The sequence below is a fragment of the Debaryomyces hansenii genome, assembly GCF_000006445.2.
Source record: "Debaryomyces hansenii CBS767 chromosome A complete sequence".
NCBI lineage: Eukaryota > Fungi > Ascomycota > Pichiomycetes > Serinales > Debaryomycetaceae > Debaryomyces > Debaryomyces hansenii.
The window spans coordinates 334,752-351,104 of NC_006046.2; the positions used below are offsets into that span (position 1 = coordinate 334,752).

General features: G+C 34.7%; 8 protein-coding genes across 8 annotated transcripts; 3 read left to right on the top strand and 5 right to left on the bottom strand. All coding sequences in view use genetic code 12, as the record gives it.

Moving 5' to 3' along the window:
• Positions 1-38: 38 nt before the first annotated feature.
• Positions 39-524, top strand: DEHA2D03938g (DEHA2D03938p; the record flags this gene model as incomplete). The annotated part of the gene is made up of 1 exon (XM_458638.1): positions 39-524. The coding sequence occupies one exon, from the start codon at positions 39-41 to the stop codon at positions 522-524; it is 486 nt and encodes a 161-aa protein (XP_458638.2).
• Positions 525-749: 225 nt separating this feature from the next.
• Positions 750-1,225, bottom strand: DEHA2D03960g (DEHA2D03960p; the record flags this gene model as incomplete). The annotated part of the gene is made up of 2 exons (XM_458639.2): positions 750-1,126; positions 1,192-1,225. 2 exons carry the CDS (start codon positions 1,223-1,225, stop codon positions 750-752), a joined length of 411 nt encoding a protein of 136 aa, XP_458639.2.
• Positions 1,226-2,283: 1,058 nt separating this feature from the next.
• DEHA2D03982g (DEHA2D03982p) lies at positions 2,284-3,825 on the top strand (the record flags this gene model as incomplete). The annotated part of the gene is made up of 1 exon (XM_458640.1): positions 2,284-3,825. The coding sequence occupies one exon, from the start codon at positions 2,284-2,286 to the stop codon at positions 3,823-3,825; it is 1,542 nt and encodes a 513-aa protein (XP_458640.2).
• Positions 3,826-3,878: 53 nt separating this feature from the next.
• Positions 3,879-5,192, bottom strand: DEHA2D04004g (DEHA2D04004p; the record flags this gene model as incomplete). The annotated part of the gene is made up of 1 exon (XM_458641.1): positions 3,879-5,192. The coding sequence occupies one exon, from the start codon at positions 5,190-5,192 to the stop codon at positions 3,879-3,881; it is 1,314 nt and encodes a 437-aa protein (XP_458641.2).
• Positions 5,193-5,572: 380 nt separating this feature from the next.
• On the bottom strand, positions 5,573-8,890 carry DEHA2D04026g (DEHA2D04026p; the record flags this gene model as incomplete). The annotated part of the gene is made up of 1 exon (XM_002770214.1): positions 5,573-8,890. One exon carries the CDS (start codon positions 8,888-8,890, stop codon positions 5,573-5,575), a length of 3,318 nt encoding a protein of 1,105 aa, XP_002770260.1.
• Positions 8,891-9,209: 319 nt separating this feature from the next.
• DEHA2D04048g (DEHA2D04048p) lies at positions 9,210-10,409 on the bottom strand (the record flags this gene model as incomplete). The annotated part of the gene is made up of 1 exon (XM_458643.1): positions 9,210-10,409. One exon carries the CDS (start codon positions 10,407-10,409, stop codon positions 9,210-9,212), a length of 1,200 nt encoding a protein of 399 aa, XP_458643.1.
• A 130-nt stretch (positions 10,410-10,539) lies between these two features.
• DEHA2D04070g (DEHA2D04070p) lies at positions 10,540-11,277 on the top strand (the record flags this gene model as incomplete). The annotated part of the gene is made up of 1 exon (XM_458644.1): positions 10,540-11,277. One exon carries the CDS (start codon positions 10,540-10,542, stop codon positions 11,275-11,277), a length of 738 nt encoding a protein of 245 aa, XP_458644.2.
• Positions 11,278-11,345: 68 nt separating this feature from the next.
• DEHA2D04092g (DEHA2D04092p) lies at positions 11,346-15,707 on the bottom strand (the record flags this gene model as incomplete). Its single annotated transcript, XM_458645.1, has 1 exon — positions 11,346-15,707. The coding sequence occupies one exon, from the start codon at positions 15,705-15,707 to the stop codon at positions 11,346-11,348; it is 4,362 nt and encodes a 1,453-aa protein (XP_458645.2).
• Positions 15,708-16,353: the final 646 nt, after the last annotated feature.

The following is a 16,353-nucleotide window of genomic DNA, read 5'->3' on the forward strand; positions in this document are numbered from 1 at the left end:
TAGATAAGAAAAAAAATATCTGACAACTCTTTACTACTATGATACTTTTAAATTTGATATATGTGTTATGGGTGGTCGTTGTACCAATCATATGTCATACACCCGATGAGCAGTTATTAGCTCGTGAACCAAGTAAATTAACAGGATGTATAGTTATATTTACGCCACATTATGATCCAACAACTCCACAGCAAGTAACTGAAACGAATGATCGAATTAGAATTCTCATGGATAGCTATAGGAAATATGTTGAGAACGAATTAGAGAATACGGTTAAATTTGAATATTCTACGGTGTTTTACGGAATGGCGATTGAGTTCAATAATTTGGACAAAATTCATGAAATGATTATCCAGAGCCTGTCTATAGAAGTGGATAGGCTAGATATTGACAATTACGAATTAATGGAACTGGAGATCAAGAAATTGTTCCAAAACTACAGGAAGGATGAATTAAGTAAATATGGAATCGACTTGGTTTATCAATCGGACACACCTGTGTCTATTGATGAGCCAATGATGTAATTATGAATGTACGAACTACGATAAACTACACAAGTCCCATAGTCGCGACTTGTAGAGATAAACAAACATGTAATCATAATCATTAAAATAGAAATAAACAAATAATCCCCCTACCAAATCATTATCAAAAAATAAATACAGCCACAAGACGCTAGCACGAAAGCAAAAAGAAACAATAACATAAAAATAGTGAGTGGCGATAAAACTCTTCTGTCGATGACCCTCTCAGTTCACTGAATCAAAATCTAATTCTAGGTCTGCCACGTTCAATCTCTTCATTTCAGTCTCACCAAAGGTGTTTTCACCCGAATACAACACGTATAAAAATCCATCCTCGTCCTTATGTTCTTCGTAAATAGTACTCATTAATGCAGCTGTGGGTGGCAAGATATCGTTTATAAAGATAAAAATAGCCTTCTCGCTAGGCAACTTGATTCGTTTTCTTATCACATACACAAACTGACCGACAGATAAATCCCCCGGCACCAAATACTTTCTCTTATCAATCTCCTGGATATCTGAGTTTTCTGCCTTCTCACAAATAACTGGAAGTCTATCATTGAATCTTTGAGTGATCCGAGTAGCTTCGGCCTTTCTCTTTTCTATATTTTGGTTAGCATTTGTCCGCACTCAATCCACAAACGTTACTCTGTAGCAATATACATACCAAATGGATGTTCGTCCTTAAATTGAGATCTCATATTAATCCTATTGATGTTAGTAATTACTCGATAATAGATCCCATATTCATAAATGGGATATGTTCTTGACAACCAGAGTGGCGATTCATGGAGAGTATAAACAACTAAATCTCCCTTAAATTGAAACTCTTCACCTTATTCAAACACTTTATTGACCAGTATACTTACAAATATACTTTCTGATGTCCTCTATAGAATTATCGCAAATTATAATTACAATAATAGTTAGCTCGAATAATAATAAACATCTAAATGACTATCATCTATCTTATCTTTAGGGAGTTGATTAATCGCGGTAGTGCGTGTTTCAATATCAAAATCGTATTTTGATAAGCACACAGTAAACAATTGATTCCAACGTGTTTTCGGTATTGAACGGTCATTCGTGGGTATATAGGTCTAGTAGTAGACGAGACATATGTTCAGAATAAAAACTATTGAATAGTGTCTCTCAACTCAGTTTTTGTTAACGTCTGGTGTGGAAATTGGAATACCCGCTGGACTAAGGTGTACTGGTATCGGCAAATAAAGATGCCACATTGTAAGTGTATGTATGAGTGTGATTCGTGAAGCATTAACATTCAATTCATCGGTATTTTTAGGGAAAAACCGTTGTACTTGTGAGTATCAGCATTACCAATAGCTGCAAATTTTGCTACCAACAATTGAATTTTTCCCCTTTTCCATATGCAATTAGCCACGTTTACTTTGATAGAGGTCGTATACTATGAGTCTTCTGATCATGGTCGTGATTTGTATATGTCCTGTTATATTAATTGTGAATAAAATGTTCATGACGGAAGTCAGAGAGCATCGTTCACAAACCAGTGCGTAATACACGCAATATTAGAGTCACGGTAGAAGGAAGCGAATAGAGACGTCAGTCATACCCCATTATACTATCGGCCTAGTATTTGTAGCTGTTATGAATCAAGAACTCAAAGAGATAAGATATAAACTTGATAAGTCCATATTTGTGGTCTGCATATAGACGATCAATATCGATTTCTGAAAAATCCTTCGGTTAATCGTCTTTCACTATTTGGCTACCATATAACATGATAACACTTAAACGGCTAATACACTCGAGCCGGTCGGTGTGTTCTCTGGGTTTCAAGGTTGACCCAAATTACAAATTAAAATGTGGATTGGAAATACACACCCAATTAAAGACCAAATATAAATTATTCTCGTTATCATCCTCAAAGTTCGATTCTGAACCCAATACCAACGTCAGTTACTTTGATTGTGGATTACCCGGGACCCTTCCGAAGTTAAATCCAGAAGCTTTGTATTTAGCATTAAAGACAGCGGTGGCACTAAACAGCGATGTGCAATCATTTTCAACTTTTGATAGAAAACATTACTTTTATCCCGATCAACCCCAAGGGTTCCAGATAACTCAACGTTATCATCCTATTGCTAGAAATGGGTATTTGGAATTGAATAGCAAGTTTGACGATATAACAGAGGATCTGAAAACCATTAACATTGAACAGATTCAAATTGAACAAGATACGGGTAAAACGAATTACGATAAATATGACAAGCTAATTAAAATCGATTTAAACAGATCTAACGTTCCGTTGATTGAATTAGTTACAAAGCCTGATTTTGAAAATATGTCACAAATTAGAGCCTTCATCAAAAAATATCAAACCTTGGTTAAACATTTGGACGTATGTACTGGTGACTTGGAAACAGGCGCGATTAGAATTGATCTTAATGTGAGCATAAATGGTGGAAATAGGGTTGAAGTTAAAAACTTGGGAAGTTCCAGTGAATTGGCAAGTGCATTAAAATCTGAGTACCACAGGCAAATACAGTTGACAAAGGAAAACTTCCCCGTTATCCAAGAAACAAGAGGTTGGAATGGTAAAGAAACCGTAAGGTTAAGAAGTAAAGAAGATGCCGTTGAATATAGATACGTTCCGGATTCTGAATTACCATTCATTAACTTGGACCCTGAAATATCACGAGAAATTGCTGCTGCATTACCTGATTTGCCGGACGCCATTATTACCAAATTGATCTCCGAGCCATATAACTTGGAATTGAAGCATGCTAAATTTTTCATTGCCAATAAGGATATTCTTAACTATTATTATGATTTGTTTCAAATCGTGGTAATTGATGCTGGAAAAGACCATAAAGTTGCAAATAATTGGCTCGTGCATGAGTTGATTGGAGCCTTTTCGAAATTTGAAGTACCATTAGACATATCTTTAATCCCTCCAACAAAACTTGGAGAAATAATAATTATGGTTTCAAATGATGAATTAACTACGACGTCTGCCAAACTATTATTATCACAATTAGTTAAGTCGCCTGATGATAAAGAATTAACTATTCAAGAATTGATAGAAAAATACGATGTAGGGAAAATCAAAGATATTACTGAAAATGAGTTATCTGAAGCTGTTGAAGAGGTGTGTGTTTATATAATTGCAAACAATCAAGATGTTATAGAAAAGATTGTTACGGGTAAGCCTAAGTCAATCAACTACCTCATTGGTTTAGCTATGAAAGAAACTAACGGAAAAGTAAATTCCAATGTGTTTGAATCTAAGTTTAAGGAGTTAATTGCTGATTATAAATAATAGATTAATATATTCATAAAGATATGTAAATGTTATATAATTCGCCTTGAAATTTATTTTTTTTTAACTTGATAATTATAATCAAATCCGTCGTCAGCATTATTTATTGATTGATTCATGATGTATTTCAACTCATCCTTTGCTGCTATTTCCTCTTCGTTGAAATAGTCAGAAATGCTCTTAAGAGACGTCATTCCCTTCTCTAAATCAAAATTTCTTTCTTGAGGGCTATGAGCAGTCAGCGTTGTGGAAGACCCACCAAGAGTGTTGTCGTCAATGATTTCATTAAATCCGTTTTTGAATTCACACATTGCTGGCTTGCTCAATTCTGATCTGTTACTTCCAACTCTTGTTTGGGTTGACATCTTCGAAAGTGCAAATTGACTGGTTGGACTATCATTCTTTGTCAATTGTAATAGATCTATATGATGTGCGTCTGTCTTTGGTGATCCATTGAAGAACCGACCGAGACCAATCCTACATAATCCGTTCTTGTACATTATCAATGCGTCAGAACCTAACCCAAAAAGGAGGAACGTGATAACTGATAATGCAATATGAACCCATCTGTCATATACTATCTCAATTCCAAAATCATAAAAGAAAATCTCTCCCCAGAATTGATTATGAATCTCCGACCAAACAAACTCTCCTTCAAACAAATCAAAGTCGGTAACGAAATAATAAACTGCCACAGGCACTAGGGCAATAACAATTAAAACGCTGAATATCAATAACCTTGCAAACCTTTTTAAATTTAATCCTGAGTTTGTGCATCTTAATATATCCTTTACGTCCTTTCTTTTTCTGAAGTATGTTACCAACGTCAGAACAGAAAAAACAACTGCAACTGCAGCCCAGATTATATTCCACATGGAATATAATACAATCGATACTGGAGAAAGGGCATATGTTACCGTGCACCCTCTATACTTTATAATAACATACCTTGATGTTTGAATGATGTAGTTTGTACACATAATAAAAATAGGTGTAATCAAACACATCGCCAACGATATCCACATCTTCAACTTAGATCCATTATTCATGAAAGCCGGATATTTCGCCCATAACACCATAAATAAGTTAAATGCCAAAGCACTAATCGCACAGATCATGCCACTGGAGGATGCAGCCTCTAGCTTCATTGTCACATCACAATATCCCACACCATTATACTTCTGGTCAAAGTCTTCTCCTCCCCAGATACAAGCATTAATGAAGGAAGTCAAATTGAGGAATAGTAACCAAAATATTAAACATATTGGCGGAATATTTTTGCATTTGCAATGCCAAATGAAAGGGGGGATTAATAATACGAAAGCTATGAAAGAAAGAGCTGCTAATGTGTTCGCTTTGTCGTCCATCTCGTTCTAATAAAACTGAAATTATTATGTATCAAAATCCCAAACTAAAATGGCAAATGTCCCACTTTTATATCTCAAGCATGTTTCATCTACCGTATCCATTATTCTTGGTTGTATTTAGCAAAGTCATTTTATTTCATGAAGAACCTTAAATTAGATTTATAATTTGTAGGATATGGTTCCATTCACTTACTAAAACAGTAGTTTTGCTGTTGCGACCGAATTAGGACTTTTTGCGATTTGAACGTTAACACGACCTCTCTACAACAGTCCTCATTAAGAGTCCGTTAGCTACATTGAAGATAGATGATAAACATAATATTAATAAAGTACAAAAGTAAGCTCAGTGGCGGATATTCATAATAAGGTGAGGTAAAGAATCAGTTAATACAAGATTTTAAAACCTCATTTGCCGAGACAATTCCGGAATACTTTGTATCTAAGAATTTTAATAATTCAATAACCTTTTGCTTCAATTCTTCGGTTTGGAATTGCTTCATTCTGTCAATGTTTTCTTCTCTACCTAAGGTTGATTCATTTATTAACTTAATTCTTTCCATTTCCTTGGTAAAAATCTTAGCTAAAATATCAACGATCTTATCGGTTTGGCTGGCAATCAATTCGTTACCAGATTCGTACAACTTGATGATCAACAGCAAAATTGGGGTATTTTCTTCAAATGCAGTTTCTAACGGTAAATGTCCTAATAATGGGCCCATAATGTGTTCCAATGGAATAGCTTGTTCATGCTTCAATGCCATACGAGCAACACAACCGCAAGAGTTTGCATATGATCTGTTGACAACATCCTTGGTTTCTTCGTCATCATCACCAGCCTTACTATCAGTCTTATTCAATAATTGGAATAATAATTGCAAAATAGTTTGGTAAGTAGATGATAAGTCTGTAGCACTGTGTTCAATTAAAATACCGATACCATAAGCCGCATTACCCTTGACTTCTAACGATTTATCGTTAGCTAATCTATCCGTGAAAACTTCAAGTAATTGTTGAGTGGCCTGGTTACTTTCCTTCAAACCAGAGGAAATTTCAGCCAAGGCACCGATAGCACTCACTCTCTTATTCTTAGATTTAGAATTAACTTGTGATAAAATTATGTCTTTAAAAGAAACAAAAATCTTGTTGAAATCACTACCTAAGGTGACAGATAAGTTAACTAAAACTTCTAAAGTAGATTCAAACAATAAGGCTTCAGTTTCAGAAGTATCTTCCTCATCGGCTGGACCTTCTTCATCTTCAATTTGGCATGGATGTTCACTCTTTAAGATGTTCATTAATTGAACGCATAATCTTTCTAAGAATGAAGCTTCACTTGCATTATCAATAACAGTGATAGGACCTAACATGAAGATAGAATCAGATAAGTTATCTAAGATACATGCTACCATAGTCAACTCGAACTCTTCTTCTAAGTTAGTAATAGCAATTTCTCTAACTTTTTGAACTAATTGTAAGATAGAGCTATCAACATATGGTTGTTGAGGAACACCCTTTGGTGCCTTGAAATCTTCACCATATTGAGCTTTAAACATAGCTCTTAAGATCTTCCATAATGCACTCATAGAAGCTTCTCTCATACCGTATGAGTTGTCAATTTGGTCGGCTAAAGTTTTAACAGATTGTTCAACATACTTAGCGAAATCTTTTCCAGTACCGATAGCTAATTCTGATAAGGCAACAGAAGCAATTTCTTTTTCAATGGTGATACCTGTGTGAACATTAAATTTATTTTCCAAATCTTCTTCTTCACCTTCGAATTCATCCTCTCCATCCATATTGAATGTGAATTCCTCTTGTTCTAAACATTTGAGGATTTCAGGAACGATTTGGTCCAAGAATCCAGCAAATTCAGCACCGTAAACCTTTGCCATATTAGAGATAAAAGCAAAACCCGATTCTCTGATTCTTGAATGTTCTGAACTCAAAGAATTGTAAGCAGCTTCAACTAATGGCTTAGCGTATGATGAGAAGGATTCTGAACCAACGGCTCTAGCCATAGTAGAAATGTTTTCGAATGTTAAGGCTCTTAATTCAATATCTTCTTCAGTCATACCTTCGGTGTCAGCTGCATTTGCAATAAATGGCTCTAAGTATTGAATAGAGTTGTTGAAGTAAGGAGTGAAACCCTTACCACCGGCATAAGCAGTAGAACCAATGGCTGAAACAATGGCTGATTTTAATGAAGATGAATTGGCTTGTTGTAACATATGGAATAATTTGTTCATTAATGCTTCCAAGTATTGACCAATGGCATCGTGGCTCATGAATTCAATCAAACCATCCAAAGCAAAACAAGCATATTTGTAAGCCATGACAGAAGTAGCTGAATCAATGATATCGATGATGAGAGGTAATAAATCTTTGTGGAAATCGGCCACGGCGTCTTGAAGTTCAGAAGTTAATTGAGATAATGATCTTAAGGCAGCGACTCTAACAATAATTTCAGGGTCCTTTAAACCATTTATTAAAGCAGGAATGATTTTGTTGATTTGAGTGGAGAAAAAATCTGGTGCACCACTAGAGGCAACACCGATGCATAACAAACCAGCTCTTCTTTCGAATGCATTTGAGGAGGTCAACATATTGTTTAAGTTATCGAATAATGGATTAATAACTTGAGATGGAGGTAATTCAGCGGATAACATAGCAATAAGTCTTAAACCTAATGTTGCAGGAGAATTTTCTTCGTTTTCGTTTTCTTCGTTTTCGTTTTCTAATTCGTCTTCAACATCAATTTCTTCGGAAGCAATCTTAGCTGCGATTAAAGTGATTTGCGGTCCTAATTTATTTGAAGAAATCTTAGACTTTCTTAAAGAAACACAAGAAATCAAAAATTGCAAACCAAAAGTTCTATATTCTTCATCTAATTGAGTATTAGCAGCAATTTCAGAAACAAATTTAATCAAGTTCACTAAGTGATCACCGATCAATTTTGAATCGAGGAAAATCAAACTGTGGAAAACATTGAAAACATCCTTGGCCTTTTCATTGTCATCGTTGCTAACAACTTCCTTCAAGACTTCAACCATACCTGGGATGGTGTCTCTAAACTTGGAGGCTAATTGGTTATTGATTTCTGCGTCTTCTTCAATAAATTGGGAAACGACATCTAATGACAAAACAGCATTAACCCTAATATCTCTGGAAGTTTGATCGGTTAATAAATTTCCAAAAAGAGACAAGAAGTCACTAACGTGTGGGAGTAAAGCTGGGACTTGAGTTTCCAACAAGGTATATAAAGTGTAAACTGCCATTTCCTTTGTTTGAGCGTTGGTGTCTTGAATAGACTTCACCAAAACTGGTAACAATTCTGGCCATTCGTTGTTTTCTAAATCAACTTCACCAATTGAAGCAACAACTCTGGCGGAAGAATGTCTAATAAGCTTAGAGGATTGAGTGAAAGTGTTATTCAACATAGATTCTCTAATTTGTGGCTTCAATGAAGCATCAACACCTTCCCAGTTAGTCAAAACTAACTTTCTAGCTTCAACCGCTGCTAATTGCTTCAATTGGTCATCTTGAGCGTTTTGCAAAATGTGAAGTAACGAAGGTAACGCTAATGGACTGGTGTAAAATTCCTTGGTCAATTTGGTAACAGCCTGTTTAATAGCGGTGGAATCAGGAACCAAAGTTTGTTTTAAAGTTTCCTCCAAAGAGGAAATATATTGAGCATCCATGTTGGAGAGCTATAGTAATCACAAGATTCTTGAATGAATAACAGAATTTTTATTGAATATACCGATCTTCCTTCTTAAAAAGTTCAAAAAAAAATTCTGAGATGACGATCACGTGAGTTGGTTCTTCTCTTCGTATTGGATTCGTAGATGGGACCAGGAACTAACGGGTCTTCTATAGTAGCAGTATAGTAGGCGTGATGAAGTTGGGGTGGTGTATTTGGAATGGCATACTCTAATTTAGAATAACTTTTTTGTAGCTTTGAATAATTTTGTTTTCGTTAATATACAAATTACTATATTCTATCTATACACGAGACATTTACATGATGTCATTAACATTGACAGGCATTTCCTTAATCCTGATACGGTAGAAACGTTCTATATCACGTAGTTCGTCCACATCTTCTTTTGTTACCAAGTTAATTGCAACACCTTTTCTACCAAATCTACCAGATCTTCCAATTCTATGGACGTAGTTTTCTTTATCGGTAGGTAAATCATAGTTAATGACTAACGAGACCTGTTGCACATCAATTCCCCTGGCCCACACGTCAGTGGAAATTAAGACACGAGAGTTTCCTGTTCTGAAATCATTCATGATTGAGTCTCTCTCGTCCTGCTTCATGTCACCATGCATGGCGACAACTGTGAAATTTGCCTTCTTCATTTGATCGGTAAGCCAGTTAACCTTTACCTTCGTATTGCAGAAAATGACCGCTTGCGTGATAGTTAAAGAGTCGTATAGATCACAAAGGGTATCGAATTTCCAGTCTTCTTTCTCACATTGTATATGATACTGTTTGATTCCCTCCAAGGTAATATCGTCTCTCTTCACAAGAATCTTCACCGGATCGGTGGTAAACTTCCCGGTGACTTCAAGAACTTCTCTCGATAAGGTGGCACTAACAACAACCACTTGAACACCAGGTGGTAAATATCTGTAAATTTCGTAAATCTGCTCCTTGAAACCTTTTGTCATCAACTCATCTGCCTCATCTAAAATCATCATTTTAATATTACGGGTGGCAAGATTACGTCTCTTAATCATGTCAACTACTCTTCCGGGAGTACCACTCACGATCTGTTGACCTTGTTGTAACTTTTTAATATCCTCGCCAACATGAGTTCCACCAATACACGCATGTGTATGTACATTCATATAGTCTCCTAGATGCTTCACCACACTCTGAATCTGTTGTGCCAATTCTCTGGTTGGTGACAAAATAAGTGCCTGGCAATCTTTGGACTTCGTATCGATTACCTCCAACATACCAATAGAAAAAGTTGCAGTCTTACCTGTTCCCGATTGTGCTTGGGCTATAGTATCTTTACCACTTATAATCTGCATGATAGCACGAGACTGAATAGCAGAGGGTGCTTCAAACCCGTAGCCATATATACCTTTAAGTAAGTCAGTTTTCAAATTCATACTTTCAAAAGTTGCATGGACTTTGATGTTCTTGGTGGATTTAGCACTAAACTCCAATTCATTGTCGACGTCTCTATCAAAATCATCCATATTGGTCTATTATTGTTTTGTATTATATGGCCTTTATGAAATGTTTTAGGAGATGAGCTTTTGGAATATCGCGATGCCATATTTCACTTTCGATGTCTGTACTTAAACCTTAAATATTTACACCATACTGATGTCTGAAGGAGGACCCATTATTATATTAATTGGAGGTGGACATGCTGCCGGTAAGAAAACCACTGCCAATTTATTGAAAGAAGAACTTCGTTTTTCTCTTCCAGATGTTGATCTTAATATAGAAATAATTGATCTAGATGACTATAAGGAGGATGAAGCTAAACGAGAATATTCCACTTCAAAGTCAGCAGCTATCACGCTACCAGATAATTCTGATGTTAACTATCCTCCTTTAAAACCTTCTCGGTTCAATTTTGACAAATTAAGGGAATATTTGTTAAGTGGTGCTAAGGTTACTCTGAAGTCACAACAAAAGATTCTTATTGTTCATGGGTTATACGCTTTGTATGATAAGCAAGTACGTGATATATCACACATAAAGGTTTTTCTTACAAGTGATCCTGATACAAGGTTAATTCGTTGGATTAGAAGAGATGTTTTGGACCTAAACAAAAATAAATCACTAGAATCGGTCATCAATGCTTACCTTCAGGGTGCTAGGGCAGAGATGAGTGACTTCATCTTTCCAACTAAGGAATTTGCCGATGTTATTATGCCAAAAGGAGCAGAAAAAAATGCTATTGGGCTAATAGTTGATGGCGTAATGCTGTTATTGCCAGAAGAAGATCAACCTCAGAATATATTCTTACCTCGTACCAATAACCTTAGACCCACAGTCAGTTTTGATAGTGAAAAATTTGATGGTCAGAAAGGAAAGTTCTACGAGATAAGCTAATACGAATGCATCCGTTACGAGGTTTATTTCTCTAATTTTATTATTATTATTTATGTAAAATACAAGTGTTAAATTAAAATTCCATTATCTTTAACAATATCATGAATTGGATCATTTTCAATTGAATATTCAGTCAAATCCCTTATTTTATCACTCGAAATTAGTTCTCTCAACTTCTTATCAGAATTATACCAGTGTTCGATCAAATAGCTCATTTCATTTGATTTTAAATTGTTTGTAAATCCAGGAAATATTTCAAATGTGTTATGCTCAATTAGCGATTTCATGATGTAGTATAACTTGTCGTATCCAACGCCAGATTTCACAAAGATATCAACTATTATACCCTTTGGTGGTGTTTGAGTCACTGGATCTTCTTCAATGGCTTCCTGAATATATTTACATACCAATTTTATCAATTCATCAATTGGGAAAACTAAGTCGTTCGACGATAATTTAGGACCAATAATGTTGAATACATTATTCAACACAATATAGATGGGTTCCTGTTTCCTTTTATCTGTAATTAAAAATTCATGAAAAATTCTTTCAAAAAACAATTCCCATCTCTTCAATATGTCATCTGTATTCTTATAATCAGAAACTTTAAAGATTAATAAACATAAATCGTAGTATCCTAATGGATCCGTATAATTGTTGAATAAGTCACTAATATTCAAAATCTTATAATCTAACGACGAAACAGCAACTTCTTTGTTTTGCTTGCTAATTCTATCGTCAGCCCTGATCGCAGTTAGTATATCTAACTGGACATTTGCAACGTCAAACAATTCTTGGATTGTTGAAGATAATTGAATCATCTTTTGTCTTAAATTTGGAGGGCATGCGCAGTTGCAGAATCCATTGGCTCGGGATAAATATTCGATTCTTTGGTTTAATGTCAATTTAAATTCTGAAATCGATAATGAATATAATATACTTGCCGCACCAAAATAGTTCTCTCTCTTCGCGTGGTATAACCATAATAAATCACTCAATGCTAAGTTATTCTCTGACTTTTCTTCCAAAAATGGTAAGATGTATGGTGTACTGATTTCTAATAATCGTTCACTTACATCCTGGTTAATGAACCACTGGTAAAATTCATAATGGAACGATTTATCCTGCGCCGCAAAACATGTCTCATAAGCAGCATCTCTTATTTCAATAAACTCGTTAATAGCTAACTGATGACCGGTTTCAGTTATTTTAATTGCTCTCAAATCAATTCTGGTTAAGATTTTGAAGATCAAATCATATAACTGTATCTTTTTCTTACTATTTTCAACAGATTTAGAATTCGTGTTACCATTATCGATGAGAATATTTGCTTTTCCAGCTGTTGATGGATTATTTAAACTAGTGTTATTGACTAATTTGTAAGCAAGTTTCAACAAAAGCTCTATTGCACCAGTATAGAATTCTAAATCTAACATGATATTAATGGAGTTTTCAATATTCTCCAATGTTAACGATTCATACGCTTCTTCAAATAAGACAACAGCATTCTTTAAACATTTAATTCTCAAGTCATAATCTCTTGTGCCGATATTCTTTGCTCTTGTTAAATTTTCAATTGCTTTGAAGATGAAGACATCGTCAGTGGAACAGAAAGATCCACAACGATCTTGTAATGACGACGCGATTAAGTCTATGGATCCTCCTTTCAAGATATTTTTGTTGATGATAGATGACAATAAATCTTTAATTAAATTTTTAACATCACGAGTAGGCAATAATAGATCTTTAAACGATAATGTTAACAAGTTTAATTGGTTTGTCACAGAGAAAAACCTCAAAATATCATTGAAAGTTGTTTGGTTTATTTGGGATTCTTCAATTAGGACCATCAAGAATGATAAAGCTTCTTTCATAGAGTTCAATGATTTCAAAATTGATGTGAATGCAATGTGTTCAGCACGTAAGCATACTTCATTCTCAAACTTACTAGGGTCAGAGCTATAGTTAGGGGCATTCAAACCCTGAATGTTATTTCCATTTTCAACGAAGAATTCAATTAAAACTATCATTGAACCTATAAAAAATTCAACTTGGTTTTTATCGATATTCAAACCTTGGATCAATAAGTTATCATCCTTCACAGACGACAAGTCAATTTGACCATTATTCATTCTTTTGATATATGGTAGCATTGTAAATACTTTGCGGTTCCAAAAATCTCTAAATAATCTGGATATCAATAAGCAGGTACCATAAAACCTATCACTTAAAATGACTTGTTCAACTGTTGGATGTGAAACTAATAATTTATCAGCTTGTTGTTGTGGTAATTGGGAACCTAACACGGAACTTGTAGATTGAGGAGGTGGGGAAGTATTTAAAGGATGTAAATTATCTTGGTTATTCAATAATCTTGCATTGTTACCACACGTTGAAAATAACATTTGAGCCTTTCTTTTGAACAAATTGTTAGCATTGTGATGTCCATAGGAGCAAGATAAATATAACAAGCTTGAGCAGGTTTCTTCATAACCATTTTCTTCGATAAAATTCTCAATAGTTTCATCATTTAACGATTTTAAAATTTGGTCAGATGTTTTTAACTGATAAATCACTATTCCAAAATTGGTCAAAATTGCAAACTTTAACGGCTCTCTTGTGTACTGGCTTGCAAGAATATTGGCGTATCCATTTGGTGTATCGGTGGCATTCATGGAAGGAGTTAATTGAATAATATCATGAATGTATGTGAATGATGTATCATCATCAGAGCCGAATTTTATAAACTCTGCATCTTCAACAAGCTTATTGTTCTTCTTTAAAAATCCATAGTTTGCAGTACAGATGAAAAGTTTATCAGACTTTTTAGTTCTCTTAACACACATGAAGATACCAGGACTAATGATCTTACTATACTTTGTGTTTTTCAATAATTGTGACTTTTGTTGATTTGCAATCAATTGAGATAAATATTGTTTACTTCTTGTGAATGCATCCAATTCAGAATTCAATTTAGGTAATTCCCTTGACGGAGGAAACTTCATCGTTGCTACTGATAGTTTTAATCTTGATGCTGAAAGTGCACCAGACATAAATGATGATATAGTAGAATTGATTCCCAACTTCAACAATATACGGTAACCATAATTTGTGATTGCTATTAATTGAATATTTGAAGATTCATTCTTGAATATAGGCTGAATATTCATAATTCTGAACTTCAGAAATGCTTTAAAATTTGTAGAATCAACAAACAATGCGGAAACACTTTTGAAAATCTCTGATGGAGTTAACTGGTTATGCTGAGTGAACTGTTCTTGATTTTTTTGTAACTTATAAACCCTAATGACGGATTTATTCGATAACGAATACAATATCTCTCTTTCGGCGTCAATCTCTAATTGAGTTATAGTTTCTGGTATATTAGCAGTTGTATTTGTTTTATCAGTATTATTGGTTGTCTTGTTCAAACCGTCATTAGAATTGAACAAATCAAACCCTGGAAATTTATTCAACGGTAACACGCTTGAGAATCCGCTTTTCGTCAAACATACTTTATCACATTTGTTTTTAATAAAGGAGCTCTTATTAGAGTAGTCTAGTCTCCAGATGTTAATACCATCTCCTTCTCCTGTGAAATATATATCATTAGTTGCTTCGTTAACAGTGAAATTATTAACTATCAAACCTTGTGTAGACACCGACAAATCAGGGTTAAAAATTTCGAGATTGTTCAACGCCTTATTGTACTTAACAATATAGATATGTATGTCCATTGGAGTTGCAATCAATAAAAGGTGGTTAACATCCTCAACAAAAACATTAGGCTTGGGTCTGACCAATTTTACTTGTAAGATTGAATGTCTAATTTGATCAATAGTCAAGAACTGACTCGATTTATTAAATGACGATTGCGGGACTTTATAATTCCATAATACTAATTTATTATCGACAGCAATCCATGATCTTTCAATCTCTGGAAATAATCCCATTTTAGTAATACATTCGGTCGAGTTATATTCATCAAAAAATTTGTCTGGTAGATTAAGCTGATTAAGCTTTTCGAACCTAGAAAATTCGCCAAGACCTGAATCGTAATCAAAGTAGTAATTGTCGAGTCCTGATCCAGTTCTGTTAATGTTCTCGTCCGAATACAAATCGGACGGTGTCATAGAATCGATTTTAATCAAGTCCGTGATATATTTGTAGCCCAATTTCAAAGGTGGCAAGTTTGCAAAGTTTGGTACATGGATCTTATAGTTCACTTCATTCACCGCATCGATACTTACAGGATGGAGAAACCTTTGTGATAAAACCCCTCTGGAAGACTGCGATGATGATGAATTCTGATCCTGCTGAAATTGTAATACATCTAGCGACGCATCATCTAATTTCAATGTAGGTGAAAGAAATTTCGAATCCTGGTTCGGCAATACATTGCCAGGCTTCGTGTTAGATGGTATTGTCATATTATTCTAACCCAAACGACAAGAATCTACTTCTATTTGTTGATTTACTTAATGGTGGACTTTTTTTTCGTTGTTTATCAAGTCTTTGGTAAACGCACTATTTGTTACAATTTTCATATACTACCTAAAGAACCTACAATAAATCATATTATGAGAGTGGATAATCGAGAATTGTGAAGGATAATTACTTTCAGTGGTTTTGAATGTTGTATACTGTAAAAAAAATTGGTTTTGGATAAACATTAAGCGTATTAGGTAGATTTAGATGTTTGAAAGGTGGTTTGGCTTATTTTGCAATTGGGTTTCCCCTTGCTTCATAATATGAATAACTAGTTCATGATTACCTTCTGATGTCCAGAGCCACTATTCCTTTGGTAGTTTGATAGTCGTGTTAGCTGCACGGAAAAGATTGCTCTTCAAGAGAGTATCGTACACCCAGATATTTTTGCAATAATAAGATGGGGGCTTAATATTACAGGGACCTTGATTTAGGATATATGTAAGTGTTTTTATATCATCTAGGTGAAAACAGACTCGAAATCTACCAATATGGAGTAGAGACGGAAAAATCGGTCCCAAAAAAAATTAAGTCTATCTTTGCTGTGAGTATTTACGAGAGCTGTGAAGGGAGCGGAACAAAATTAGG